This window comes from Entelurus aequoreus, linkage group LG18 (genome assembly GCF_033978785.1).
Source record: "Entelurus aequoreus isolate RoL-2023_Sb linkage group LG18, RoL_Eaeq_v1.1, whole genome shotgun sequence".
NCBI lineage: Eukaryota > Metazoa > Chordata > Actinopteri > Syngnathiformes > Syngnathidae > Entelurus > Entelurus aequoreus.
The window spans coordinates 4,144,011-4,171,510 of NC_084748.1; the positions used below are offsets into that span (position 1 = coordinate 4,144,011).

The window sequence follows — 27,500 nt, forward strand, 5'->3', positions numbered from 1 at the left end:
GCCTCAACTTACACGTGCGTGCCAGCGTCAAGACGCTCATCTTCTGCGCTACCACGTCCTGACCTGCCGCTCGCTGCAGGTGCTGTCCAACCCAGAGTTCCTGGCAGAGGGGACGGCCGTGAAGGACCTGAAGGAGCCCGACCGTGTCCTGATCGGCGGGGACGAGACGGCCGAAGGCCAAAAGGCAATCCGGGCACTTTGTGCCGTGTACGAACACTGGGTACCCAAGGCCAGAATCATCACCACCAACACCTGGTCCTCAGAGCTGTCCAAGCTGGTGTGTGATTGCCTGCTCGTCATAATAATATCACAACAGTCACACAGAGTGATTGTTATTGTTTTGAAATGCCACGCAGGCCGCCAATGCATTCCTGGCGCAGCGAATCAGCAGCATCAACAGCATCAGCGCCCTGTGCGAGGCCACCGGGGCCGACGTGGAGGAGGTCGCCAAGGCCATCGGCATGGACCAGAGAATAGGGAGCAAGTTTCTCAAAGCCAGCGTGGGTAAGAACTTCCACAATTTTCTAAAATCATTGAAAAACTGTTCAATAACAGATTAGAAAGTTTCATAAATAAAAATAGAATACTCGAAGACAACCAATATGGATACAGAGCTAATGTTTCAACTTCAATGGCTTTAATTGAAATTACAGAAGAAATTACCAATGCAATAGATAGTAAAAAATGTGCGGCAGCGGTTTTTATGGATCTAACTAAAGCATTTGACACAATTAATCACAATATTTTAATCAAAAAACTAGAAGGATATGGCATCAGAGGGTTAGTCTTAAACTGGATAAGAAGTTATCTAAGGAACAGGAAACAATACGTGAAGCTAGGCGAACACACGTCTACAACGCTAAATATATCCTGTGGTGTACCTCAGGGATCAATACTAGGACCTAAATTATTCAATCTCTATATAAATGACATTTGTAAAGTTACAAAAGATTTAAAGTTAGTATTATTTGCGGATGATACAACAGCGTTTTGTTCAGGAGAGAACACACAGGAGATAATACAAATAATAACAGAAGAAATTAACAAATTAAAAAGATGGTTTGACAAAAACAGACTATCGTTGAATCTTAGTAAAACTAAAATAATGCTATTTGGTAACAGTAGAAGAGAAAGTCAAACACAAATACAAATAGACGGAATAGAAATTGAAAGAGTAAATGAAACCAAATGTCTAGGTATAATGATTGATGATAAATTGAACTGGAAATCTCACGTAAAAAATATACAACATAAAGTTGCAAGAAACACGTCAATAATGAATAAAGCAAAACATGTTCTAGACCAAAAATCCCTTCATATTCTCTACTGCTCACTAGTGTTACCATATCTGAGCTACTGTGTAGAAATATGGGGAAATAATTACAAAAGTACACTTCATTCATTAACGGTGTTACAAAAAAGATCAATTAGAATAATACATAATGTTGGATATAGAGAACATACAAACACTTTATTTATTGAATCAAAAATACTGAAATTCCACGACATAGTGAATTTGCAAACAGCTAAAATTATGCACAAAGCAAACTATAACCTGCTACCCAAGAATATACAACAATTCTCAACAAAAGAGGAGAAATATAATCTTAGAGAAAAATGTAATTTAAAACATTTGTTTGCACGTACAACACTTAAGACCTTCAGTATATCAGTATGTGGAATTAAATTATGGAATGGATTAAGCAAAGCAATCAAACAATGCACTAATATGATACACTTCAAGAAACTCTTCAAACTTAAAGTGTTTACAAAGTACAAAGAAGAAGAACCATGACAAACATTCTCAATTTATTTCATCCATCCATTCATTCATTCTTAAAGTAATCTTACTTATCTCATCATATGAAATATGACTTACTTCACCAATTATTATTATCGAATTCTTACTATTATTTATTAATTTATTTTTATTGTGATTACTTATGGAGTTTATTGTGAATAAATTGTGAACAGGAAGTGAACAAAAAGTTTTGCAACTGTTATGTAAAGAAAAGGGGTAGGATTAAATAAGCTCTGCTTCTTCCTACTCCTTTTCAAACATGTTGAAAAGAGAAATTGGAAATTGTGATGTATCATGTTGTATGCTTGCATGTTCGAAATAAACTCAAACTGTGTCGCCATCAACCAACCGTATCAACCCTAAAATCATTAGATTGTCCCGTTACCAATATTTTAGTACCGCTACCAGAAGAACTTTGATACTTTTTGGTACTTTTTCTAAATAAATGTCATTATTGGCTTTATTTTAACAAAAAATCTTAGGGTACATGAAACTTATGTTTATTTTTGCTATTTAGTCCTTTGATAAAATAGTGAACATACTAGACAACTTGTCTTTTAGTAGTAAGTAAACAAACAAAGACTCCTAATTAGTCTGCTGACGTATGCAGTAACATATTGTCATTTATACACCTATTATTTTGTACACATTATTAAGGACAAGCTGTACAAAATGAATTATTAATCTACTTGTTCATTTACTGTTAATATCTGCTTATTTTCTGTTTCAACATGTTTATCTACACTTCTGTTAACAATGTCATAATCACTTATTCTTCTCTTCTTTGATACTTTACATCAGTTTTGGATGATACCACAAATGTAGGTATCGATCTGATACCAAGTAGTTAGAGGATCATACATTGGTCATATTCAAAGTCCTCATGTGTCCAGGGACTAGCAACATAATATACATTTTCGAAAGACGAAAAAAATGTTGTGATGCAAAAAAATATCAATGTAATCATAGTATCGACGAGATACGATTTTGTACTTGGTATCATTACAGTGGATGTCGGGTGTAGATCCACCCATGGCATTTGTTTACATTGTGATGCCGGTGAGCTATTGTATCCTCCTACGGTGTGTAGTGAAGCATGTTTAGCTATTCCTCGTCCTGCAGGGATAATGATATGTGTAAGAAACGTACTTTGTCACCATGGAGGCGAGGATTAGTGATTTAGAAGTAGCTAAAACACTGCCGACTGCGGATGGACGTTTGCTGCTAGCTAGCTAGCCATGTCTTAAAGCACCTCGTGTTTCAGTGTTATAACTTCACCTCTATCTTTACTTTTTAAGCCAAAATGCGTCCATTCTCCCTTTTCTGTCTAGACACTGTGTCTGCTTGTAAGTACTCTGTGTGCGCGCGCTGCCGAACATGCTCCTCTGCTCATAAAACCAGCAATGTCATGACGTGAAGACGCACCGTCATGCCCGGAAACCGGTACTTTTCAAACAGAGTATAGTACCGTTGTTGATTCATTAGTACCATAGTATACCATACAGCCCTAGGCGGGATCTTTGACCAGTGTTTTTACTTAGGGTGCGCAAAGAAACAATTCACATTTTTGTTCATTGCGATTCTTAAATAATTCATACTTTTCAAAAATCTATTAAAAAAATAAGTACTTTTTTTTAATAAGAATTCCTTTTCTAAAAGTTTGTTTTTTTAGGCCATTTCCCTGCAACCACAATGAGCTTTTCTAATCTGTAACCTAGTTTGAAAAATCTTCATTATAATTATCATGCCAAGTAACACGTTGCAAAAATCAGTTTGAATCGAGATTCGATTCCGCGTCAAATCCTCAACCCAGGAATGGGAATCAAATCGAATCGTGAGGTGCCCAAACATTCACACTTTGAGTTTTTACAATATCCCCAAAAAAACACCACAGCTAAAGTTTCTTAAGCGTAAAAATGATGACTAAAGTGGTGAAGCTGTATTTTCATTTGTACTTTCATTTTGTTGACAATAAGTCAAGAAACGTATTGATTATCAATTAAGTTCATTTATTTTAGCACAACATAATTCTATGTAAATTTATTTTTTGTTACTTATGAGTCCCTTCTTCTATATTTGGTTCGTACTTATTTTTCCAATGAGCCTGACCTAAGCCTGAGGTTTATGTGTTTAAATAAAGATTATTTGTGATTAATACATGCTTCCATATCATTTGGCAAGGTTGTAAAACTAAATAGTTTGGATATAATTATTGACTTTGATTAAAATCAAGAGTAAGATGAATAATTCAGTGTTAATATTTGAGTGGAAAAGTTGGTCACTGAGGTCAAAAAGGTTAAGAACCCCTGATGTGGAGCATAAAATATTGCCTTTTTATTTCTGATTTTGACGTCATTTGGCATGGCGTCCATTCTTCAATGCTATCCCCCTTTTTTTTATATCGCACTATTAACAACAACACTGTCTCCAGAGTGCTGCACATAAAAAAGAAACAATAAAAGTAATCAAATTACAAGCATTTAAAATGAAACAATAAAAAAACAATAATAAAATAAAACATCAATAAAATAGAATAAAACAGATCAGTGATCCCCAAAAACCTAAAACGAACCCGTCCGCAAAGAAATTCATTTGTTTGGGTTTACATGTATTTCTTTCATTGTATTTTATTTTGAAGGAAAGTCCACTTCCGCCGATTCATCACACTATCGCACTTGATTCCTCCATCATAGGATAAGCTAACGAAGTGATTTGCGAGGAAACTAGAACAGGGTCTGCAGTTTATTTTAGTGTGATAATCATGTGGTTATTGGATCTTTATGGACCACCAGAGGACTGCAGGACCACCAGCCGGTCCTCAGGCTGCTTTAGATGAGCGTTGCGCTCAAGTCTCACAGGATTTGTCGCAGGCTTGCGTGACCTCTCCCAGCTTTTCAGGCGTATTCCTCCGGGGAATTTTGGTTGAACTCAAAATGTGTACAGCTACACATGGTGTTATATTCACTTTGTATCTCTTATGTCTCCAGGTTTTGGTGGAAGCTGTTTCCAGAAGGATGTGCTCAATCTGGTGTATCTGTGTGAGGTCCTCAACCTGCCCGAGGTGGCCTCCTACTGGCAACAGGCAAGGATGATGATATTTTACACTAGGGATGTGCCGATCGGTTCGCCACCGATCAGAACCTGATGATTTTTGTGAAAATGTGATCGCCATGCCCTCTGGCTGGCTTTTTAACATTTTCTTTAACTTGCAAAGTTGCGGTATCACAAAATGAGGGGAGAATAACAAGGGGGAAAATAAAAATAAAAGGCACTTAAATAATAATAATTAAACACCAAAATACATACTCTATATTGCAGGCCTCGAATTGTAACTTTTTAAGGTAAAGGCAAGTGTTGCCTTAAAAGAGGGCTCAATATTTTAGGGCACCAAAGCAAGTTAGAGTTTGAGCAGAAATAAGTCTTATAGGAATTAACTATACACAATAAAACATTAACAAAATGCTGTGTCATATGAATGATTTTTAGTAGGGATGCTGATATATGCGTTAAAATGTAATATCGGAAATTATCGGTATCGGTTTTTTTTATTATCGGTATCGGGTTTTTTGGGGGGTTTTTTTTAAATTAAATCAACATAAAAAACACAAGATACACTTACAATTAGTGCACCAACCCAAAAAACCTCCCTCCCCCATTTACACTCATTCACACAAAAGGATTGTTTCTTTCTGTTATTAATATTCTGGTTCCTACATTATATATCAATATATATCAATACAGTCTGCAAGGGATACAGTCCGTAAGCACCAGAGGTGTGGACTCGAGTCACATGACTTGGACTCGAGTCAGACTCGAGTCATGAATTTGATGACTTTAGACTCGACTTGACAAAATGTAAAGAGACTTGCAACTCGACTTAGACTTTAACATCAATGACTTGTGACTTCACTTGGACTTGAGCCTTTTGACTTGACATGACTTGCTACTTTCCCCAAAACCCAAAGCTTAAAAAGTTATTTGGGAGCGCTCCGTATCTTTCATTTTGTACGTGTCTGTCTGTCTATCAGCGTGTGTGCTGCCTGTCAGCTGGTGTGCTGTCAGTACAACAGCCAATCAAATTAGTTATACGTTGTTTTCATCACACAGCATTCATCCAATCAAGATGCAGGACAACCACCGAACAAGAGTTGTCAAACAATGCGGCAGAGAGAAACAATTATGCCAAAGTTGGTTTCGTTCGGGTATAAAAACTACGACTTGGTCAACAAAAAACGAATTGCGTATGCAAATCACGCAGTTCGAATATTACAGACGGAGACGCAGCAACTTCCAACTTCGTTCGACATTTGAAGTTGCCCAAAGAAGGGTAAGTTTTGAATGTAAGATAACGTTTATTGGCTAGGTAACATGACTTTTATTTGCTGTGTAGTTAAATCAGTGAGGCTGTAAACTCACTGCTAACGTTATAACCATAGACATGTTTTAAGGGTACGCAGCATCGAGCGCTACTGCCTACTGGCGCAGACGAGACGCGGGGCCGCCATCTTGGAGTGGTGATCCGCTCCACTCAGTGCAATTCATTTGTCAGGAGCAATGAACTGTCAGCGCATTTAATTCATTTTACCTCACTGAATACCACTGATTTCCACGCGGTTTTTTGTCATACGTGTAGCTATGATAACGGACACATGTTTTGGCAAGTTTTATTATTCATAGTTTGCTTAACAGTAATATAATATTCTTATACGCTATAAGTGACCAGACGTCCGAGATCAAAACTGGGAATATAATCCCAGAGAAGGGGGAAAAAACGGTAAGCTATTTTTAAATTGAAGAAGGTTATATATACATGCGTATATCCTACATAAACAATGTATGAATACATTAGATATCTTTATATCTTAGGGACCTATAGACTGTATCTCTGTTGCTGCAGCAGCAGAGAGTTTATTCTGTCTTGACACTTTGTATTGATATTTTGTATTACATTCTTCCCTTAAATGATCATGTTTACAGTGATTGTTTTATATCTATTTTTTATGTATGTCGCTTTGGATAAAAGCGTCTGCCAAATACTTAAACATATATAAACACCTGAAAGTCTTTATATCAGCTAAAACCACCAATCTGTTTCACTACATTCAGAATAAAACCAAATGCTGTTTTACCCAACAATGTTAGTATTTGAATATTGTTACTTGAAGACTTATTCCTGGTTACAATTATACTGTTAAGAAAGTATTGTCTTATATTTTGCCTAAAATGAGAATGCATCATAATCAGTGGCGGCTGGTGAATTTTGTTTTAGGTGGGGCTGAAAGTTTGTAAACCAAACCCCTGTAGGGGCGTCATCCTCCCCCAGAAGATTTATTTGTGATTTTCACATACAAATATTGAAGATCTTTGCTCCTTCTCAACTCTGTGGTAATATTATTTTCATAAAATACAACCAATAGTATGTTAATGTTTGTTTTTTAAAATGTGTTTATTCTGTAAAGGAATGAGTTAAATGTTTAAAATTGTTTAAACTATTACAATTACTGTTAATAGTGCTATTATGAATTGCAATGTCAGCACTATTTTTTTTCCTGCAATTTCAAATGCACTTGTTTTAATAAATACATACAGCGTTTTAAAAGCATACACAATCTGTGTAAAAATATTAGTCTGTGGTTAAAAGGACTTGAAAGGACTCGAAACTCAAAATGCAGGACTTGGGACTCGACTTGAGACTTTCCAGTCTTGACTTTGGACTTGACTCGGGACTTGCCTGTCTTGACTCGGGACTTGACTCGAGACTTGAGGGCAAAGACTTGAGACTTACTTGTGACTTGCAAAGCAATGACTTGGTCCCACCTCTGGTAAGCACACATGATTGTGCGTGCTGCTGGTCCACTAATAGTACTAACCTTTAACAGTTAATTTTACTAATTTTCATTCATTACTAGTTTCTATTTAACTGTTTTTATATTGTTGTACTTTCTTTTTTATTCAAGAAAATGTTTTTAATTAATTTATCTTATTTTACTAATTTTTTTAAAAAGTACCTTATCTTCACCATACCGGGTTGTCCAAATTAGGCATAATAATGTATTAATTCCACGACTGCATATATCGGTTGATATCGGTATCGGTTGATATCGGTATCGGTAATTAAAGAGTTGGACAATATCGGAATATCGGATATCGGCAAAAAGCCATTATCGGACATCCCTAGTTTTTAAAGTAATATCTTTGTGACATGAAAAAAACACAAGTAATGTAAAAAAACATGACGTTTACTTTTTGATATCAAAATTAAACACAAAGCAGTTTGGCTAATGAAGATAAAGTAATAAACAAGCTTTGTTCTTCTCTTGGTTCAGTACAACAGTTTGGCCAACAACAAAATAACCAGGAGTGACACCTCTCACATCGAATACACGATCTTCACAGCCTGCATTCAATTCGATGAGATGACAAAACATTATAGCTAGTATTGATGTTATTTGAACACTGATACAGTTAAATAAAGGAGTGAACATCCCAGTAAACTAAGTAAAGACTTTATAAACAAGTTGTGACAACGTTCACGACACATCACCTGCTGCATGTTTCCTCACATCATTAACTCTCAGTCACAGCAGCTGATGGACGCTGTATTGAGAAAATAAAAGCAGCATCAAATAGTTTTCTCCTTCGCTGTATACTTTTAGTGTGGGGACAAGTGTCTCCAATATTGTCCACACCGGTCTCCATCTAAACACAGCAGTGCGCTCTTAAACGCACGACGGGAAGCGAGGGAAAATTACGTTAAACCAAACGCTTGGCTCAGTTTACTCCGAAGGAAAATCTAAGGAGCAAAGTCCGTGTCGTTAGTCCGCCATGATTGTCAAGCCAAACGACGCTAGTGCGCATGCGCCTGACTTCCTGTTGCCTAAAATGCATTAATAAATGACGGGTTTTCTGTAAGTAAAAAATTTGACGGTATTACTAACCACAAATTATAATTATACCGTTTACTGTTACATCCCTCATCCATTAACAATTATAAAGTCAGGGGCGGTCACGGCATGTTCTTGCCATTGATGTTGGTCATTTTTTTAGGGCATTACGGAAAATGACAAGGCGGTCGCGGCTTTTTCCGCAATTGCCGTGGTTAAATTCGAGCCCTGATATTGGAATAGAGACTTTTCAGCACAGGATAAATGACAACATTTTGACCAAAGAAAAAGGGCAAAACATTTCTCGCCGAAAACAGACACGTAAATAAATGACAAAGTCCATGTTTACGTGAAGGGAATTCAATTCAAAATATATTCTTGTGCCAGGATTGTGTAAGGTTTATTAACTTAGCAGCACGGAGTAATCCTTTCTTATCACCTCCCTCCTCCATGAGTGGTTGGCTCACAAATATTTGCACAGTCAGGTTTGCCAGAACAAAACAGAACTCTTAGAAAATGTTAAACATATTGTAAATCCAATATTACTGGCAAATGGCCAATTGATACACCCTGGAAGAAACAGTCATTTAAGCAAACAAAGCGGCAAACTGGGCATCAAGATACTACGTTTATGGAGTGCAAGGTTTTATTTTACAAGCCTTTCAAAAGTGGATGACATCTTTTGTATCCTGGCGGAGTTTACACATCTGCAGTAAATACTCTCATCCCAGGAGAGACCCTATCCTTGTGTGGTTTCTGCCACGGCTGCGGGCTGTGTTAGGATTTTGCGTCCGGGATGGGAATTGATAAGATTTTTCCGGTTCCGATTCCACTTTCGATTATAGCACTCACTATAAATAAATGCTAACATTTATGATTAATACATGTGATTGGCATCAGTGTTGGTATTGGCCGATCTCTCTCTTGGATGATCTGAATGGGCAGCATAAATCCCTATTTTTATGTGTTATGTTCCCTCAGGTAATCGATATAAATGAGTACCAGAGGCGGCGTTTCGCGTGCAGGATCATCGACTGCCTCTTCAACACGGTGACAGGGAAGAAAATCGCTCTGCTGGGCTTCTCTTTCAAAAAAGACACGGGTGACACCAGGTGAGTTTTGCTGTCCTCGCCCTAACTAAGCCACTCCCTAAACGCCATCCATATGTTGATCATAAACCCGCATTGTGCCGTCATCACTTATTAACTTTGGTACTCACACCCCAGGGAGTCGTCCAGTATTTACATCTCCAAGTATCTGATGGATGAAGGGGCCAAACTATTCATCTATGACCCCAAGGTTCTCAAGACACAGATCATTCAGGACCTGTCTCAGCCCAGTATCTCCGGGGACCATCCAGAGAGAGGTAGGGTTTGCTCAGGTGTACTGACTGGATTCATCAGAATCGTACATCAGAGGTCGATGATATCTCATTTATGTGGAAACCGCTTTCTAACAGTCTGACTCACAGTTTCAGAGTTGGTGACGGTGACCTCCGATCCTTACGAGGCGTGCCAGAGCGCACACGCCTTGGTTATATGCACGGAATGGGACATGTTCAAGGTAGGGCTGGGCCATACTGCCTTTTATTAATATCTCCATATTTTTAGGCCATGTCACGATACACCATATATATCTGGATATTTTGCCTTAGCCTTGAATGAACACTTGATGCATATAATCACAGCAGTATGATGATTCTATGTGTCTACATTAAAACATTCTTCTTCATACTGCATTAAAGGCCTACTGAAAGCCACTACTACTGACCACGCAGTCTGATAGTTTATATATCAATGATGAAATCTTAACATTGCAACACATGCCAATACGGCCGGGTTAACTTATAAAGTGCAATTTTAAATTTCCCGCTAAACTTCCGGTTGGAAACGTCTATGTATGATGACGTATGCGCGTGACGTCACGACGACAACGGAAGTATTCGTACCCAATGTGTCACCATACAAACTGCTCTGTTTTCATCGAACAATTCCACAGTATCCTGGACATCTGTGTTGGTGAATCTTTTGCAATTTGTTTAATGGACAATGGAGACCGCAAATAAGAAAGTTGTAGGTGCGATCGGTGTATTAGCGGCGGACTACAGCAACACAATCAGGAGGTTGTGTTGTGTTTGAGCTGGATAGCAGACGCGCTACCGTGAGTACAGCTTTGGCTTCCAAACATTTGATCGCTTGCCCGTACGTGCGTGTCGCTATGTGCATGTCACGTACGTAACTTTGGGGAAATATATGTTTCTTGCCGACTCTGATGGCGGCCGGGGTGTCGTCGAAAGCTACAACGCCCGCCGCCGCTCCGTAGTTAGCTTCAATTGTTAAGCTTTGCCAAGCTGGAAATTGTTAACCGTGTATTTACATGTTCATGGTTTAATAGTATTGTTGATCTTCTGTCTATCCTTCCAGTCAGGGTTTTTTAAAATTTTGTTTCCATCTGCATTTGAGCCTGATGCTATCACGTTAGCTCCGTAGCTAAGTTAGCTTCAATTGTTAAGCTTCGCCAAGCTGGAAATTATTAACCGTGTATTTACATGTTCATGGTTTAATAGTATTGTTGATCTTCTGTCTATCCTTCCAGTCAGGTTTTTTTAAAATTTTGTTTCTATCTGCATTTGAGCCCGATGCTATCACGTTAGCTCCGTAGCTAAAGTGCGTCAACGATGTATTGTCGTGGAGATAAAAGTCACTGTGAATGTCCATTCCGCGTTCTCGACTCTCATTTTCAAGAGGGTATAGTATCCGAGGTGGTTTAAAATACAAATCACAATAGAAAAAGGAGAGTGTGTGGAATGCAATGAGACCTTGTACCTAAGTTACGGTCAGAGCGAAAAAAGATACACCCTGCACTGCCTCTCTAGTCCTTCACTCTAACGTTCCTCATTCACAAATCTTTCATCCTCGCTCAAATTAATGGGGTAATCGTCGCTTTCTCGGTCCGAATCTCTCTCGCTCCATTGTAAACAACGGGGAATTGTGAGGAATCCTTCCTCCTGTGACGTCACGCTACTTCCGGTATAGGCAAGGCTTTTTTTTTTTATCAGCAACCAAAAGTTGCGAACTTTATCGTCGTTGTTCTATACTAAATCCTTTCAGCAAAAATATGGCAATATCGCGAAATGATCAAGTATGACACACAGAATGGATCTGCTATCCCCGTTTAAATAAATAAAAATTCATTTCAGTAGGCCTTTAATATATGCTACTTTTAAACTTTCATGCAGAGAGGGAAATCACAACTAAGTAAATTTAGCAAAAGTGTATTTATAAAACAGTTATTAAGCAGTGGCACAAACATTCGTGTCATTTCCAAAACAGAAAGTGCAAGATTGTCAGAGACATTTTAAAACAAGCCATTAGTGCACTTTTGTGCATGATGTCACTAAGATGACATATCAAAACAACACTAAATTAAAGTGCACTTTTTCTACAGAACGCCACTACAATAGTTTAAAACAAATAAAGTGCACTTTTGTGCATGATGTCACACAAGATACTTCAATAAGTGTCAAATAAAAATGAGCTGCATAATAGGAAATCGAATAGTGTATGTCCTTCCCTATGTGGTAGGTTCCTGCGGACGTTATCTCCTTCTGTTGTTGACAAATTTTTTCATACAGTATTGATCTGGAAATTGTTGCTTCTGCATTTTGTGGGTGTGGCACCGAACGGAGATGTTGACATGCGGAGTTTCAAGCACTCTTCATTCTCTAGCGCAGGCCTGGGCAATTGTTTTGACTCGGGGCCAAATTTTGAGAAAAAATGTGTCAGGGGTCCGGTATATCTATTTTTAGGAACACCAATACAAAACCTCACAATAAAAACGTTATGACAGACCGCCTTAAAAAACGGAATGGAATTTAATTTTTTTTTTTACTGAATGAGACACCCAGAATGTACATGAAAATAAAGAATATGGGATTTACAATATTAACTATTAAGGATAAAACACTGAATATTGACAACATATGAATGTCACACCCCCTCTCCACCAACATATTTTACAATCAAGCAACAAACACAGTAAAATATGAACATGAAGGGTAAAAAAACCCCACCTATGATCTGATATATCTGATACATCACTAAGCTTTAGAACTTTGTTGTAAAAAGTCTCCTGACACCCGCATTTCAGGCTGGCCACTCTGGAAACACTCTGTGGAAACGCTCCCCACCCACACTGCTTGGTGCCTCGTCTGAGCTGCTGTGACTGACATTACCATAGTAACTAATTAGATGACCATAGTAACTAATTAGATGACCATAGTAACAAGTATATCATGCAAAAGTACAAATTCCAACCATTGAAATACTTTGTATAGTTCAAGACTTACAGTCAATTGTAAACATCACCGCACATCATAATGGCAGCTACACTTTACATCTTAAAGATCTAAAACAAATATTAGGGAATGTCCGGCGGGCCAGATTGAAAAGCTTAACGGGCCGAATGCGGCCCCCGGGCCTTATTTTGCCCAGGTCTGCTCCAGCAGGTGACTTTTCAAATGATGCTACAAATTAGCAGTGCTGCTACTTTTTGTAGTAATGCTTTTGCCGCATACTTGACATATTACGGTTGTCTGTTCAACATCTTCCCGCTTGAAGCCAAACCACCGACAGACGATGGACCCCCTGCTGTTTTTCTTGGGAATTAATTCTTCCTTCATTTGTTACCAGATTCGCACTCCGCTAGCACCACGGCTAACGTTACCCATGCTCCGCGAATGTATACTCCAATATCACCATATAGTCATTTTCTATATCGCACAGAGACAAACCCGCCATATATCCAGTATATTCCATATATCGCCCAGCCCTGGTTCAAGGTCACCTTTTCACCTTTTTACCACGTACTCCAATACAAGAACTTGTGTCATAACCTGGTTGATGTCGCCTCAGGAGCTGGACTATGAGAGGATTCACAAGAAGATGCTGAAGCCGGCCTTTATATTTGATGGCCGCAGAGTGCTGGACCACCTTCATGCTGACCTCCAGGACATTGGCTTCCAGGCAAGCATGCGTTTAACAGTGGAACCTCATTCTCAATCCATCATTTTATATACATGCTATAAGTACATACAGTACAGGCCAAAAGTATGGACACACCTTCTCCTCATTAAATGTGTTTTCTTTATTTCCATGACTATTTACATTGTAGATCAGGGGTCACCAACCTTTTTGAAACCAAGAGCTACTTCTTGGGTAGTGATTAATGCGAAGGGCTACCAGTTTGATACACACTTAAATAAATTGCCAGAAATAGCCAATTTGCTCAATTCACCTTTAACTCTATGTTATTATTAATAATTAATGATATTTACACTTAATTGAACGGTTTAAAAGAGAAAACACGTAAAAAATGACAATTAAATTTTGAAAAAGTTTATTTTCAATTTCGACTCTTTAAAATTCAAAATTCAACCGAAAAAAAGGAGAAAAACTAGCTAATTCGAATCTTTTTATGGAACATCATTAGTAATTTTTCCTGATTAAGATTAATTTTAGAATTTTGATGACATGTTTTAAATAGGTTAAAATCCAATCTACAATTTGTTAGAGTATATAACAAATTGGACCAAGTTATATTTCTAACAAAGACAAATCATTATTTCTTCTAGATTTTCCAGAACAAAAATTTTAAAAGAAATTCAAAAGACTTAGAAATAAGATTTAAATTTGATTCTACAGATTTTCTAGATTTGCCAGAATAATTGTTTTGAATTTTAATCATAATAAGTTTGAAGAAATATTTCACAAATATTCTTCGTCGAAAAAACAGAAGCTAAAATGAAGAATTAAATTAAAATGTATTTATTATTCTTTACAATAAAAAAAATAAATTTCCTTGAACATTGATTTAAATTGTCAGGAAAGAAGAGGAAGGAATTTAAAAGGTAAAAAGGTATATGCATTTAAAAATCCTAAAATAATTTTTAAGGTTGTATTTTTTCTCTAAAATTGTCTTTCTGAAAGTTATAAGAAGCAAAGGAAAAAAAATAATGAATTTATTTAAACAAGTGAAGACCAAGTCTTTAAAATATTTTCTTGTATTTTCAAATTCTATTTGAGTTTTGTCTCTCTTAGAATTAAAAATGTCGAGCAAAGCGAGACCAGCTATCTAGTAAATAAATAAAATTTAAAAAATAGAGGCAGCTCACTGGTAAGTGCTGCTATTTGAGCTATTTTTAAGAACAGGCCAGCGGGCTACTCATCTGGTCCTTACGGGCTACCTGGTGCCCACGGGCACCGCGTTGGTGACCCCTGTTGTAGATTGTCACATCAAAACTATGAATGAACACATGTGGAGTTATGTACTTGTTTTATATTCTAGTTTCTTCAAAATAGCCACCCTTTGCTCCGATTACTTTTTCGCACACTCTTGGCATTCTCTCCATGCGCTTCAAGAGGTGTGCTTCACAGGTGTGCTCTATTTTTAAGGAACTAATGTGTTATGCTTTTACCATGTCAATCAAATTATTTTCTTTGCAGCCGTTTGGAAAAACAAGAAAATATTGTTTTGGTGTAATTGAGCCCCTTATCCGCCAGCATAATCATCAGAGCTTTGATGAGCGTAAATGAGTTAAACTGCCATTAAACTGGTGTAATGCAATAAAAATGATCTATGTATAAAGCACAGACCAAAAGTTTGGACACACCTCATTTTTTGTAGATTGTCACATCAAAACTATGACACCTGTGAAGTGAAAACACTTTCAGGTGACTACCTCTTGAAGCTCATGGAGAGAATGCCAAGAGTGTGCAAAGCAGTAATCAGAGCAAAGGGTGGCTATTTTGAAGAAACTAGAATATAAAACATGTTTTTTTGTTAAGTACATAACTCCACATGTGTTCATTCATAGTTTTGATGTGACAATCTACAATGTAAATAGTCATGAAAATAAAGAAAACACATTGATTGAGGAGAAGGTGTGTCCATATAATATTTTTTAGAAATATTGCATACTTTTCATTTTCTCGTTATAAACAAAAATGTTTAACAAGAAGGCTGTTAAACATTAAAAAACTATTTTAATCTGAATATAAAGTTGTTAAAAGCAATATATATGTATGTATGTATAAAATATGTCAATATTTTTAGCATTAAAAGTAAAAAATATATATTTTATTGCTGACGTATGACACTTAAATTATCGTCAACCTGAACTTACTTTTAGAAATATTGCATATTTTTCATTTTCTCGTTATAAACAACAATATTTAACAAGAAGGCTGTTAAACTAATTTAATCTGATTTAAAGTTGTTAAAAGTAATATGTATGTATGTATAAAATATGTGAATATTTCTAACATTGAAAGTAAAAAAATATATATTTTATTGCTGACGTATGACACTTAAAATATCTTATTTTTAGAAATATTGCATATTTTTCATTTTCTCATTATAAACAAAAATGTTTAACAAGAAAGCTGTTAAACATTAAAAAACTCATTTAATGTGAATATAAAGCTGTTAAAAGTAATAAATATGTATGTATATATGTACGTATAAAATGTGAACATTTCTAGCATTGAAAGTAAAATATATATTTTATTGCTGACGTATGACACTTAAATTATCGTCAACCTGAACTTATTTTTAGAAATATTGCATATTTTAAATGTTCTCATTATAAACAAAAATGTTTAACAAGAAGGCTGTTAAACATTAAAAAACTAATTGAATCTGGATATAAAGTTGTTAACAGTAATGTATGTATGTACATATAAAATATGTGAATATTTCTAGCATTGAAAGTAAAAAATATATATTTTATTGCTGACGTATGACACTTAAATTATCGTCAACCGGAGCTTACTTTTAGAAATATTGCATATTTTTCATTTTCTCGTTGTAAACAAAAATGTTAAACAAGAAGGCTGTTAAACATTAAAAAACTAATTTAATCTGGATGTAATGTATGTATGTGCATATCAAATATGTGAATATTTCTAGCATTGAAAGTAAAAAATATATATTTTATTGCAGACGTATGACACTTAAATTATCTTATTTTTAGAAATATTGCATATTTTTCATTTTCTCATTATAAGCAAAAATGTTTAACAAGAAGGCTGTTAAACATTAAAAAACTCATTTAATGTGAATATAAAGTTGTTAAAAGTAATATATATGTATGTATGTATAAAATACAGTATGTGAATATTTCTAGCATTGAAAGTAAAAAATATATATTTTATTGCAGACGTATGACACTTAAATTATCTTATTTTTAGAAATATTGCATATTTTGCATTTTCTCATTATAAACAAAAATGTAAAACAAAAAGGCTGTTAAACATTAAAAAACTAATTTAATCTGAATATAAATTTGTTAAAAGTAATATATATGTATGTATGTATAAAATATTTCAATATTTCTAGCATTGAAAGTAAAAAAATTTTTTTTTTATTGCTGACGTATGACACTTAAATTATCTTATTTTTAGAAATATTGCATATTTTGCATTTTCTCATTATAAACAAAAATGTAAAACAAAAAGGCTGTTAAACATTAAAAAACTAATTTCATCTGAATATAAATTTGTTAAAAGTAATATATATGTATGTATGTATAAAATATTTCAATATTTCTAGCATTGAAAGTAAAAAAAAAAAATCTTATTGCTGACGTATGACACTTAAATTATCCTCAACCTGAACTTCTTTTTAGAAATATTGCATATTTTTCGTTTTCTCATTATAAAAATGTTTTTTAACAAGAAGGCTGTTAAACATTAAAAAACTAATTTAATCTGAATATAAAGTTGTTAAAAGTAATATATATGTATGTATGTACATATAAAATATGTGAATATTTCTTGTATTGAAAGTAAAAAATATATATTTTATCGCAGATGTATGACACTTAAATTATCTTATTTTTAGAAATATCGCATATTTTGCATTGAGCCAATTTTTTTTAAAACAAAAAATTAAATGTATTACAAAAACATTAAAACAACTGAATCCAAATATTTCAATCATGGAAAGTAAAAAAAAATATATATATATTTTATTGCTGCCTTATGACACTTTTGAGTCCAAAACTACTTGGCAGAAGTCACTTCTCCTGTTGTGTGCTCTTCTGCTGGCTTTCTGTGAAGATGCAACATGTTGAAGTCTTTGCATGTGCACTTTCTAAAAATTGTACTTTTTCGTCAGTTATTGTCTTTGGTACACTAATGTGTATATTTTAGGCCATCGGTTATTTGTTTTATTTTTGCAAAAATACATCTATTTTTATATTGCTCTTTTTATCTTTGGTATGAACATTATTATGTAAACTCGGTTGTTTTTTTTTTTTTTGGTTCTTTGTTATTGCTATTTTTGTATTGCAACATTTTATTATTTGATCATGTTGTACTGCATTGTAATCTCTTGTTTTGTGATGTTTTTTTGCCTGTACCCCAGGAAGAATAGTCCCCACTGCGGTGTAGACTAATGGGGATCCTTAATAAACTAAACTACTGGACTACAACTAACCTCCAACGTGTTTTTCACCTGACAGATCGAGACCATCGGGAAGAAAGTGGTGGCAGCGAGGATCCCTTACACCCCTGCTGCCATCTGTGCCAGCGAGCCTCCCGCCAAGAAAGCCAAAATCTAAAACGGCCTCCACGTGCGACACATTCCAGCGTTTTGTAAAAGGTTGGCAGTAGAACAAAGAAATCCGGACCAGGTGATTTACAGTATGAGTGAAATCTGACCTGCTACTCTACTCCAGTATTTACTACATTAGCAATTTTATATGATTTTTAAAATATATCTATATTTTTATAAATCACAACTCTGTATGATTATGACTGTAAGGGCCAATGCAATAAAAAGTCACATGAGTCCAGTCCAGTAAGTGCTTGTTCAAAGTACCCAAAATGTATCTGTGCAGTGGAACCTCCATGTACAAACCCCAAAAGCAGTGAAGTTGTCACGTTGTGTAAATGGTAAATAAAAACAGAATACAATGATTTGCAAATCCTTTTCTACTTGTATTCAATTGCGGCGTTTCTGGGTGTTGTTGATAAGTGGCTTTGGCTTTGCATGGTAGAGTTTTAACTTGCACTTACAGATGTAGCGACCGACTGTAGTTACTGGAAGTGGTTTTCTGAAGTGTTCTTGAGCCCATGTGGTGATATCCTTTACACACTGATGTGGCTTTTTGACGCAGTACCGCCTGAGGGATCCAAGGTGTGTAACATCATGGCTTACGTGCAGTGATTTCTCCACATTCTCTGAACCTTTTGATGATATTACGGAGCGTAGATGGTGAAATCCCTCAATTCCTTGTTGAGAAATGTTGTTCTTCAACAATTTGCTCAGGCATTTGTTGACAAAGTGGTGACCCTCGCCCCGTCCTTGTTGGTGAACGACTGAGCATTTCATGGAAGCTGCTTTTATACCCAATCATGGCACCCACCTGTTCCCAATTAGCCCGTTCACCTGTGGGATGTTCCAAATAAGTCTTTGATGAGCATTCCTCAACTTTCTCACTCTTTTTTGCCACTTGTGCCAGCTTTTTTGAAACATGCTGCAGGCATCAAATTCCAAATGAGCTAATATTTGCAAAAAATAAAGTTTCTGAGTGTGAACATGAAATATCTTGTCTTTGCAGTCTATTCAATTGAATATAAGTTGAAAAGGATTTGTTGTATTCTCTTTTTATTGACCATTTACACAACGTGACAACTTCACTGGTGTCGGGTTTTGTACAAACTCCTCTTTCTGCCACCCTTTTAGATGGAGTCAAAAATGTCTCTGTGCCAACACTTCATTCATTCATTTTGTGTGCCGCTGGACGCCTTAGGGTGTGGCCGTTTTGGTGACATCACTTCCTGTGCAGTTAAGTACGCACAGGGCGCGGTCATTTTGGAGATGCGGAGCCCCTCTACGTACTCCCACAGCAAGGTAAAGACCTTTTCACTTTTTGACGATTGCAGGAACGTGGTTGTTTACGTTTTAGAGAGCACCGAAAAGACGTGTGTGTGTGTGTGTGCGTGTGTGTATGTATATACTGCACAAGAAGGAACTCGTAGATGACGACATATAAATGCACACACATTGAGATGAGGCAATTCCTGGAGGAAATGTGTGTGAATGCTCCAATGCTGACAGAATGTAGTATCATACTTGCCAACCCTCCCGTTTTTAGCGGGAGAATCCCGGTATTCAGCGCCTCTCCCGACAAACTCCCGACAAACTCCCGGTATTCAGCCGGAGCTGGAGGCCACGCCCCCTCCAGCTCAATGCGGACCTGAGACTGAGTGGGGACAGCCTGTTCTCACGTCCGCTTTTCCCACAGTATAAACAGCTTGCCTGCCCAAAGACGTCATAACATCTAGGGCTTTTAGAGAGTAGAGTGCACAACTGCGCACACAACAAGGTGACGAAGCAGAAGAACGAGGAAATTACAGACATGGCGACGCCGTCGACGAGCAAGATGAAGAAATACGCTTGCAAGTTCCAAAACGAATGGAAACAAGAATTTCAGTTCATCCAGGACAGTTCGAAGGGGAAGGTGTATGTTGCCTGTAAATTTTGTAGAACAGACTTCTCCATTGAACACGGTGGCCGAAATGATATACTCATCATGAACGGAGAAGTTAAACAGGACAATACTGCCATCTAATGGATAGCCACCGGAACACTGAAATTCAAGTATTTCTTTTATTTATATGTAAATAAAATAAATATATATATATATGTATATATATATAGCTAGAATTCACTGAAAGTCAAGTATTTCATACATATATATATATATATATATATATATATATATATATGAAATATATATGAAATACTCGAGTTGGTGAATTCTAGCTGTAAATAACCACGCACCCCGCCCCCAACACCCTACCCCCCACCTCCCGATATTGGAGGTCTCAAGGTTGGCAAGTATGGTAGTATACATGTAAAAATAGTTTGAATGTTGAAATTTGAATTTCCAGGAAAACCGGAATTTGGTTTGGAACTTGGAAAAAGGGTACTTTGAATGTGCAGGATGAGTGGAATGTGTTGAAGGTGGAATGGGTTGAAAAATGTGGGAATTGCGGAAGTTAGAAAAATGGACAAGTCATTTGAATGGGGAAAACAAAAGAGGTCTCAAGGTTGGCAAGTATGTTTAGTAGTAAGTAAACAAACAAAGACTCCTAATTAGTCTGCTGATGTATGCAGTAACATATTGAGTCATTTATACACCTAATATTTTGTACGCATTATGAGGGACAAACTGTAAAAAATTTATTATTAATCCACTTGTTCATTTACTGTTAATATCTGCTTATTTTCTGTTTCAACATGTTGAATAAGCGGTAGAAAATGGATGGATGAATGGAACATGTTCTGTCTACACTTCTGTTCAAATGTAATAATCACTTATTCTTCTCTTCTTTGATACTTGACATTAGTTTTGGATGATACCACACATTTAGGTATCGATGTGATACCAAGTAGTTACAGGATCATACATTGGTCATATTCAAAGTCCTCATGTGTCCAGGGACGTATTTACTGACTTAATAAACATAATATAATTTTTTTTTTAATATATATTGACGATAACAAATATTGATGTAAACATAGTAGACTAGATACGCTCCTGTACTTGGTATCATTACAGTGGATGTCAGGTGTAGATCCACCCATGGCGTTTGTTTACATTGTGACGGCGGTGAGCTATTGTATCCTCCTACGGTGTGTAGTGAAGCATGTTTAGCTATTCCTCGTCCTCCAGTGATAATGATACGTGTAAGAAACATACTTTATTTGTCGCCATGGAGGCGAGGATTAGTGATTTAGAAGTAGCTAAAACACTAGTTAGCTAGCCATGAGGGTGTTTCAGTGTTATAACTTCACCTTTATCTTTACACCAAAATGCGTCCATTCTCCCTTTTCTGTCTACACACTGTCTGCTTGTAAGTACTCTGTGTGTGCGCGCTGCCGAACATGCTCGTAAAACCAGCAATGTGACGACGTGAGTAATTGAAGTGTCTTTAATCTTCCACTCAAATACTTTTGTCAAATTGTTCATATTCATGTTGTGTCTTAACTCCGCTTCACTATACAAACTTTTCCATTTACAAACCATGTTCAAGAACCAATTCAGTCTGACTTATTAGAAAAAAAATATACAACTGAATAAAAAATATTTTGTCAACACTCGGTAGTTAAAATCAGGCATTGGTTTATTAAATATAAATAATTTCACATTTAAATGTAAGTTGAATTTAAAAAACACCTGGTGAGCATCAGCTTGCAATTAAAAGGCCGTGAAGAGAAGGGAGATTTATTGGAGGCACGCTGGGGTGCAAAGTATGCAGTTAAATGCCAGGTGGTCATTTAGATACCTGCTGGCCTGTCCGTGCTCGCCTTCACTTTCATCTTCTCAAGTAGGTCACATGACAAGCTGCTTATATTTATTGTGGCTTGGAAGGAAACACGGTGCTGGTGTCAAGTGGACGTGCGTTTATAGTTTAAAGTGCGGAGATAAAAGGTGTTGGGCTTTTCAGTGTGCGGCGACGACCTCCTCTTTCTTCTTCTTCAGCAGGTTCTTGAGGAAGAACTCCCCTGTGGTGTGGACAAGAGGACAGCCGTGAGTTCACCACACCTTCACAGTGTACCGTTAATGACATTATTACCAATAAAACTATCATTCATTTAAAGACACCAGTACTGTAAATTCCGGATTTTAAGTTGCTACCTTTTTCCTACACTTTGAACCCTGCAGCTTGTAAAACGGTGCGGATATAAAAGTTTTTTTGAAAACCCCAAGCAGATACACTGCTAAGGCGCCATCTTTTGGATGAGTTTGCTTACTGCAGGTGTTGCAGAGCCCTTACCTTCAGAGCTTTCAACCAGAAGTAGAAGTGCTATTCCGTCTTCTAGTTGTCCGTAGCGTTTCTACTCGTATTGATTCTTCATCACTTCCAGCAACAATTGTAAGATTTACAATATAACTGAAACAATTCATACTTACTAAAGCGTCCCATGTGTGATGTCTGTAGGAGTGTTTTCATGCAGGTTTGTATTGTAATGTCATCAACCTAGTGTCATTAGCTAATATGCTAACATGTTTGAGTGTATGTGTTAGCATTATTAACTTATTATTTTTGTATTGTTTCGTAAATTCACCAAAACGTCACCGTGGATTTATTGAGTCAGTTTAGCTGATTGGAGAGCTAGCTTCCACAACGATGACTTCTGTTTTGTTTGATCAGCCGTTTTACTGCCGTGTTATAGACACCGTTTGGAAACAATTTGGTATGTTAATAAATATTAACAAGATATTTGTGAATATATCCGCGGCTTATTGTCCTATATTTTCAATGGAACATAACATTTTGATGTTTACTTGAGTCATATTGCAGTCTACACGTATCGCTTATGTGTGACTGCCATCATATTGCAGTCTACACGTATCTCTTATGTGTGACTGCCATCATATTGCAGTCTACACGTATCTTTTATGTGTGACTGCCATCATATTGCAGTCTACACGTATCTCTTGTGTGACTGCCATCGTATTGCAGTCTACACGTATCTCTTGTGTGACTGCCATCATATTGCAGTCTACATAAATCTCTTATGTGTGACTGCCATCATATTGCAGTCTACACGTATCTCTTGTGTGACTGCCATCATATTGCAGTCTACACATATCTCTTATGTGTGACTGTCATCATATTGCAGTCTACATGTATCTCTTATGTGTGACTGCCATCATATTGTAGTCTACACGTATCTCTTATGTGTGACTGCCATCATATTGCAGTCTACACGTATCTCTTATGTGTGACTGCCATCATATTGCAGTCTACACGTATCTCTTATGTGTGACTGCCATCATATTGCAGTCTACACGTATCTCTTATGTGTGACTGCCATCATATTGCAGTCTACACGTATCTCTTATGTGTGACTGCCATCATATTGGGCGGTATAGCTCGGTTGGTAGAGCGGCCGTGCCAGCAACTTGAGGGTTCCAGGTTCGATCCCCGCTTCCGCCATCCTAGTCAATGCCGTTGTGTCCTTGGGCAAGACACTTTACCCACCTGCTCTCAGTGCCACCCACACTGGTTTAAATGTAACTTAGATATTGGGTATCACTATGTAGAAGCGCTTTGAGTCACTGGAGAAAAGCGCTATATAAATATAATTCACATCACAATTCACATATTGCAGTCTACACGTATCTCTTATGTGTGACTGCCATCATATTGCAGTCTACACGTATCTCTTATGTGTGACTGCCATCATATTGCAGTCTACACGTATCTCTTATGTGTGACTGCCATCATATTGCAGTCTACACGTATCTCTTATGTGTGACTGCCATCATATTGCAGTCTACACCTATCTCTTATGTGTGACTGCCATCATATTGCAGTCTGCACGTATCTCTTATGTGTGACTGCCATCATATTGCAGTCTGCACGTATCTCTTATGTGTGACTGCCATCATATTGCAGTCTACACGTATCTCTTATGTGCCCAGAAAGTTGGCTTGTCACCTGCTTTGTAGGAGGATCGAACCAGCGGTCCACTGGCGGTGTAGACGAAGCCCACGTCCTTCCCCACCTCCTCCCAGTGTGCAAACTTCTCTGGAGTGACGTACTCCTCCACCTGTGCCCGCATAAACCATGGTCATGTTCTGCAAGGATCCAGTCTTGACTGCGTCTTACCTTCAGGTGGCGCTTGGTGGGTTGCATGTACTGGCCCAGGGTCAGACAGTCCACACCCGCCTGGCGGAGCTCTGCAACACCAGCACACCACCTCAACATCCAGTCACACCACCTCAACGTGGAGTCACACCACCTCAACGTGGAGTCACACCACCTCAACGTGGAGTCACACCACCTCAATGTGGAGTCACACCACCTCAACGTGGAGTCACACCACCTCAACGTGGAGTCACAGCGTACACGTACCACTCAGCGTGTCGTGCACTTGTTGGTCGCTCTCTCCCAGGCCCAGCATGATGGAGGTCTTGGTGAGCAGAGAGGGGTTGACCTCTTTGGCGTGCTTGAGGACGCTCAAGGACTGGTCAAAGTTGGCTCTTGGGTCTCGCACGTGTCTGGAAACACAACAAAGTCCTCCTGGGTGAGTGGAGACAAAGACATGTCCCAATACTTTTGTCTGTGCTCGGTGGGTTTTTAACGGCCTAAAAAGTTGAAATGTTGACTAATAACATAAAATGTATTTTACTTAAAATGTTATTGCTCAAAAAATAATAATGAATCAAAATACATTTTAGGAATATTTGACATATTTAAGACTCCAAATATCATATTTTCCGGACCATAGGGCCCACTGGATTATAAGGCGCATTAAAGGAGTTTATTATTATTATTTTGTAAATGTAAAAGACTTCCTTGTGGTCTACATAACATGTGATGGTGGTTCTTTGCTCAAAATGTTGCATAGATGATGTTTTACACATCTTCAATTGTGGTGTTTACTTGAGTCATATTGCAGTCTACATGTATCTCTTGTGTGACTGCCATCATATTGCAGTCTACACATATCTCTTGTGTGTGACTGCCATCATATTGCAGTCTACACATATCTCTTATGTGTGACTGCCATCATATTGCAGTCTACACATATCTCTTATGTGTGACTGCCATCATATTTTCAGTCTGCACGAATCTCTTATGTGTGACTACCATCTTATTGCAGTCTACACGTATCTCTTATGTGTGATTGCCATCATATTGCAGTCTACACATATCTCTTGTGTGTGACTGCCATCATATTGCAGTCTACACGTATCTCTTATGTGTGACTGCCATCATATTGCAGTCTACACGTATCTGCCATCATATTGCAGTCTACACGTATCTCTTGTGTGACTGCCATCTTATTGCAGTCTACACGTATCTCTTATGTGTGACTGCCGTCATATTGCAGTCTACACATATCTCTTATGTGTGACTGCCATCATATTGCAGTCTACACGTATCTCTTATGTATGACTGCCATCATATTTTCAGTCTGCACGAATCTCTTATGTGTGACTGCCATCCTATTGCAGTCTACACGTATCTTATGTGTGACTGCCATCATATTGCAGTCTACACGTATCTCTTATGTATGACTGCCATCATATTTTCAGTCTGCACGAATCTCTTATGTGTGACTGCCATCCTATTGCAGTCTACACGTATCTTATGTGTGACTGTCATCTTATTGCAGTCTACACGTATCTCTTTTGTGTGACTGCCATCATATTGCAGTCTACACGTATCTCTTATGTGTGACTGCCATCATATTTTCAGTCTGCACGAATCTCTTATGTGTGACTGCCATCATATTGCAGTCTACACGTATCTCTTATGTGTGACTGCCATCATATTGCAGTCTACATGTATCTCTTATGTGTGACTGCCATCATATTGCAGTCTACACATATCTCTTATGTGTGACTGCCATCATATTGCAGTCTACACGTATCTCTTATGTATGACTGCCATCATATTTTCAGTCTGCACGAATCTCTTATGTGTGACTGCCATCCTATTGCAGTCTACACGTATCTTATGTGTGACTGTCATCTTATTGCAGTCTACACGTATCTCTTTTGTGTGACTGCCATCATATTGCAGTCTACACGTATCTCTTATGTGTGACTGCCATCATATTGCAGTCTACACGAATCTCTTATGTGTGACTGCCATCATATTGCAGTCTACACGTATCTCTTATGTGTGACTGCCATCATATTGCAGTCTACACGTATCTCTTATGTGTGACTGCCATCATATTGCAGTCTACATGTATCTCTTATGTGTGACTGCCATCATATTGCAGTCTACACGTATCTGCCATCATATTGCAGTCTACACGTATGTCTTGTGTGACTGCCATCTTATTGCAGTCTACACGTATCTCTTATGTGTGACTGCCATCATATTGCAGTCTACACGTATCTCTTATGTGTGACTGCCATCATATTTTCAGTCTGCACGAATCTCTTATGTGTGACTGCCATCATATTGCAGTCTACACGTATCTCTTATGTGTGACTGCCATCATATTTTCAGTCTGCACGAATCTCTTATGTGTGACTGCCATCATATTGCAGTCTACACGTATCTCTTGTGTGACTGCCATCATATTGCAGTCTACACGTATCTTTTGTGTGACTGCCATCATATTGCAGTCTACACTTATCTCTTGTGTGACTGCCATCTTATTGCAGTCTACACGTATCTCTTATGTGTGACTGCCATCCTATTGCAGTCTACACGTATCTCTTATGTGTGACTGCCATCATATTTTCAGTCTGCACGAATCTCTTATGTGTGACTGCCATCATATTGCAGTCTACATGTATCTCTTATGTGTGACTGCCATCTTATTGCAGTCTACACGTATCTCTTTTGTGTGACTGCCATCATATTGCAGTCTACATGTATCTCTTGTGTGTGACTGCCATCATATTGCAGTCTACACGTATCTCTTATGTGTGACTGCTATCATATTGCAGTCTACACGTATCTCTTATGTGTGACTGCTATCATATTGCAGTCTACACGTATCTGTTATGTGTGACTGCCATCTACTGGTCACACTTACCATTACCTCACTGCTTGGCACTCAGCATCAAGGGTTGGAATTGGGGGTTAAATCACCAAAAATGATTCCCGGGCGCAGCCACCGCTGCTGCTCACTGCTCCCCTCACCTCCCAGGGGGTGATCAAGGGTGATGGGTCAAATGCAGAGAATAATTTGGCCACACCTAGTATGTGTGTGACAATCATGGGAACTTTAACTTTGTGCCACCATGTACCAAATAAAATAGC

General features: G+C 37.5%; 2 protein-coding genes across 2 annotated transcripts in view; one reads left to right on the forward strand and one right to left on the reverse strand.

Annotated features, from left to right (window-relative positions):
* The window catches only part of ugdh (UDP-glucose 6-dehydrogenase), a 27,768-nt gene extending 9,231 nt beyond the window's left edge, over positions 1-18,537 (forward strand). The window contains exons 4-12 of the mRNA XM_062026318.1: positions 1-14; positions 80-277; positions 357-504; positions 4,789-4,883; positions 9,667-9,797; positions 9,912-10,051; positions 10,157-10,248; positions 13,599-13,709; positions 18,209-18,537. The exon at positions 1-14 is cut by the window's left edge and continues 187 nt beyond it. Coding sequence (XP_061882302.1) covers positions 1-14; positions 80-277; positions 357-504; positions 4,789-4,883; positions 9,667-9,797; positions 9,912-10,051; positions 10,157-10,248; positions 13,599-13,709; positions 18,209-18,307 — 1,028 coding nt within the window. The 3' untranslated portion in view covers positions 18,308-18,537. The remainder of the gene's footprint in view (positions 15-79; positions 278-356; positions 505-4,788; positions 4,884-9,666; positions 9,798-9,911; positions 10,052-10,156; positions 10,249-13,598; positions 13,710-18,208) is intronic.
* A 3,184-nt stretch (positions 18,538-21,721) lies between these two features.
* lias (lipoic acid synthetase) overlaps positions 21,722-27,500 on the reverse strand; it is a 13,838-nt gene continuing 8,059 nt past the window's right edge. The window contains exons 8-11 of the mRNA XM_062026319.1: positions 24,624-24,769; positions 24,378-24,448; positions 24,207-24,318; positions 21,722-22,263 (exon numbers count right to left, since the gene is read on the reverse strand). Coding sequence (XP_061882303.1) covers positions 22,202-22,263; positions 24,207-24,318; positions 24,378-24,448; positions 24,624-24,769 — 391 coding nt within the window. The 3' untranslated portion in view covers positions 21,722-22,201. The remainder of the gene's footprint in view (positions 22,264-24,206; positions 24,319-24,377; positions 24,449-24,623; positions 24,770-27,500) is intronic.